This window comes from Sinocyclocheilus rhinocerous, unplaced genomic scaffold (genome assembly GCF_001515625.1).
Source record: "Sinocyclocheilus rhinocerous isolate Xijiao unplaced genomic scaffold, SAMN03320098_v1.1 scaffold1740, whole genome shotgun sequence".
NCBI lineage: Eukaryota > Metazoa > Chordata > Actinopteri > Cypriniformes > Cyprinidae > Sinocyclocheilus > Sinocyclocheilus rhinocerous.
This window is the reverse complement of record NW_015651446.1, coordinates 1,535,005-1,538,762: the sequence shown is the minus strand read 5'-3', so window position 1 is coordinate 1,538,762 and position 3,758 is coordinate 1,535,005. Positions and strand designations below refer to the sequence as shown.

At 37.4% G+C, this 3,758-nt stretch overlaps 1 protein-coding gene across 4 annotated transcripts in view; it reads left to right on the top strand.

Moving 5' to 3' along the window:
• LOC107712825 (netrin-G1-like) overlaps positions 1–3,758 on the top strand; it is a 99,631-nt gene that overhangs the window by 78,213 nt on the left and 17,660 nt on the right. For all 4 annotated transcript variants that reach the window (XM_016518189.1, XM_016518187.1, XM_016518188.1 and 1 more), the window contains exon 3: positions 1,936–2,108. In XM_016518189.1, the coding sequence (XP_016373675.1) occupies positions 1,936–2,108 (173 nt within the window). The remainder of the gene's footprint in view (positions 1–1,935; positions 2,109–3,758) is intronic.

The following is a 3,758-nucleotide window of genomic DNA, read 5'->3' as shown; positions in this document are numbered from 1 at the left end:
ATTGTGTTAATTTGTGCAATGATAACCTACCAGCAATGTAATGATTTTTTAAAATATATTAGAATGAGTACATTACAATATAAATTTATTAGAACGAGTACATTATTATTTATGGGCTTAAAAACAAGATGCAAACAATCAGAATATTGTACCTGGTTGGGAGTGCACAATGTAAACATGAAACATATGCAGTTACCTATATTGTACTGTGGTACAGTTATGGAGGTCCTTCATAATGCAGAGGTCAACTGCTTGCTCTGCCAATAGTTAGAAATGGCACTGTAGTATGCAGTGTTTAATAAACAGCTGTTTTTCTAAATTCTGCTGAGGTGAAATTCAGTGCAGTCCTGTATCGTGATACGTATCGTATCGTGGCCTCTGTATCGTGATACGTATCGTATCGTGACTTTGCTGGTGATACACAGCCCTAGTGTATACTTGCGGGGACTGAGCAGTCATTTGTCACTTCCAAACGTCATTCGGCGCATCACATTTATCAGCCCCTGCACGCGCATCTCTTCGGACACACCGGTTTTAATGGTTTTAATAATGCTCCTTTGTGCCCACACAGAAAGAGAGACGGCAGACATCAAGAGCCTGGTTATGCTCGTAATCCGTGAGGAGCCTCAGTCTGGAAAAAGTTAGATCAAAGACTAGCGACTGATCAGCTTTTGATTTTTTTAAAGTGTTACTTTAATCTGTTAGAATGATGCGGTGCAACTTTAAAGGAATTCAGTTTGTTTTTTTCTATAGACGACATATGTGACTTGATGTTTATTACCACAAGGTATTATTTCAGCTATAATAATAATGTAAAATATTTATAGTAATACATTTACATTAGAGGCAATTGGGCCAAGTATTCATTGTCATCCTTCATTTATATGTATAAATTCTGTTTTCTATTTCCATTTTTATTATTATTTTTGTATTCCCTTACTCCACAAAAAGTGATTAGTTGGAGTCACACTTAATCACATACATAATCATGTTGGGGAAACAAGGTGGAGAACCACTGATTTATAGTAGTCAAAGATACAGATACAGATGAAGTTAAAGACAATTGTGTTATTCAGTAAATGAGTTCAAAAAATAGTTGTGCAACTGACAGTCAATTTATTTTTAAATTAGGAGCAAGAATCACAGTTGAACTGAAAAACAGACACACATATAAACATGTTAAGCTACTCTATTCTAGCTGTACAACAGTTTCACATAACTGCATCACATTTCTTTTTTTGTCAGTACTGCATGTGTGCCACAGAAATATCCATCTTTTGCCTTCCTGCATACAAAATCAATTTCCGTGCTTAGAGAAGAAACGGGGGAGCAAACCTCCCTGCATAGTGTGTATGTGAGACAAATGTTTGCATGGGGTTTGTCCTTAGTGGCCATACTGAATGTATTACCAAAACATTTAAAACATGACTGCCTCTGAGGATTAAAAACATTCACAAGTGCTTCAGGATTTATTGATATTAAATAGAATATATATAGCAAAAATTCTGTAAATAATCAAAGTCTGCAACATATATGCCAAATATTCAGCACTTAATTTTTTTATATTATTTAACTGTTTTCTTTCTCTCATTGAAGGTGCGACCTGTATGTAATTATTTATTTTCCAGTGGGATAATTATAAATAACCTATCTTTCGAGAGGAAAGAAAAAAACAGAAAAATAATGATGTGGATTTTGCAAAATCCTTGACACCATGTGCAAGGTTTTGAAGTCACTTTCTGGAAGCTTCAGAATACCTCCACATGCAGATGCACGTTTACTTGAAATGCAAATGATTTACAAGGTCACTCTGGTCTCTAAGTGCTGGTTCCAATGTTTTCTCCCGCACGGGTGTAATTGAACTCCACGATTGAAAATCCACAAGGGCATATGTTTTATTTCTTATTTCTCTTTTTTTTTCTTTCACCGTGACAGGTGCAAGTGCAACCTTCACGCCAACAGCTGCATCTATGACAAAGAGAGACTGACTTGCGAGTGTGAGCACAACACCACGGGGCCTGACTGTGGCCGCTGTAAGAGGAATTATCAGGCCAGAGCTTGGAGTGCAGGATCCTATCTCCCCATCCCCAAGGGCACAGCAAATATCTGTGAGTACACACAGACACACACGTACACAAACTTTCCCATTCCACATACTGAAAAGAACAATATGGGCTCTGTGTTTGTGGATAACAAGGCTCACATGTCCTTTTACTCGTGACCATAAACCATCTCTCTTACTGCTGTCCTACCTTTCACAATGCACTCATGGTGTCTCCCCAGAAGCCATTACCCTACTTTCAGTTTAAAACCAGGTCCTCACAGGAACTCTTGACACCGAACGTTGAACAACACAGTCACTTCTAAACTTCTAAGAAAGGCTATCAAACATTACACATTACAAACTAAATGCTTGTTATTGTGTACTGCTCTGAGATTAAGTGATGAAGTCCAACAAGCGGTGGTGATTTGATACACACTGGGATCCTTTAGAGAAAAAAAATTGTTTTTTACAAACTATATTACCAAAGTAAAATATTTCAGTGAAATGTGAATTTCTGAATTTCTATTTGATATGTCCTTCTTTTTTTCTCTGAATCCTAATCAAAATCATAAAAGTCCAAAAAAACAAAATACAAACAAAAAAACAAGAAAGAGAGTCACACAGGTTTTAAATGGCATGTGGGTAAGTAAATGATGACAGAGCTTTGCTTTTGGGTGAACTATCGCTTTAGGGAGTGTTTACCCCTCCAAAAGATGCAGAATACTTGTAGGACCTTTCTTTCAAAGAACACAATGCATGTCAAATGTTAGAACTATAACAGAAGGACAGTTAGCCTTTAGAAAACCAGTGCTGTCTGTAATTCCAGCCTGAGGACTACACCACCACTACAGGTCAATTTAAATGGCAGGAGACAGAGCCTTCAATCCAACACACAGAGTGTTTGCCCAGAAGTTAACTAGCACTATTAAACACTCACCATATGCTTCTGGGACTAAAGCAGCAGCACATACCACAGATATGACCATAGCATGCACAGAAACTGTGTGCATGCCAAAACTTTCTTTTCAGTCTTGAGCAGGTTTGAGTGTGTGTTTGTTTGTCTTTACATGCATGTGTATGAGTGGAGCGACATATGCCTCCTGGCAGCTGTTGTACCTCACGCCTCTCTAGGAGCCGGTGGAGTGTTTTGAAGGACTGAGATTGACAGGGCATTATTTGAAATAAAAACACACACACACAGACTCTGAACCCACTATGAAACACAGCCTCACCTTAAACCCCTTATTATGGTCCTGTGTGAGGAGAGTGAGAAATCCATAACGTAATAATGTTGCAAAAGACAGGCTCTTAGATCATTCACTTTGGATTAAAAATAATTTGATTAAACAATAATAATATTTCAGACAGAAGGCAGTTTGTCATTTTAAAACCAATTGCAGCTTATTTTACAACAGTTCTATGTGCTTGACACCATGTGGTAGGACAATGGAGACAAATGGAGTAAATGAAAAAACTAGCAGTAAAAATAGAGTAGTATGTCCAGTATGGTGCTATTTTTATCCTATAAGTAGTATTGTAGCATTTTGTACACATATTCATACACAAAACAAAGGCAATAATCCATATATATATATATACATACACAGTATATATTGTGGCGGGAGGAGCAAACGACAGACACAGTGGGTGTGGCGTCAGGTCTCGGAGAGGCTTTTATTAACAGAAAAATAACACAAAAACAGGAAATAAAATG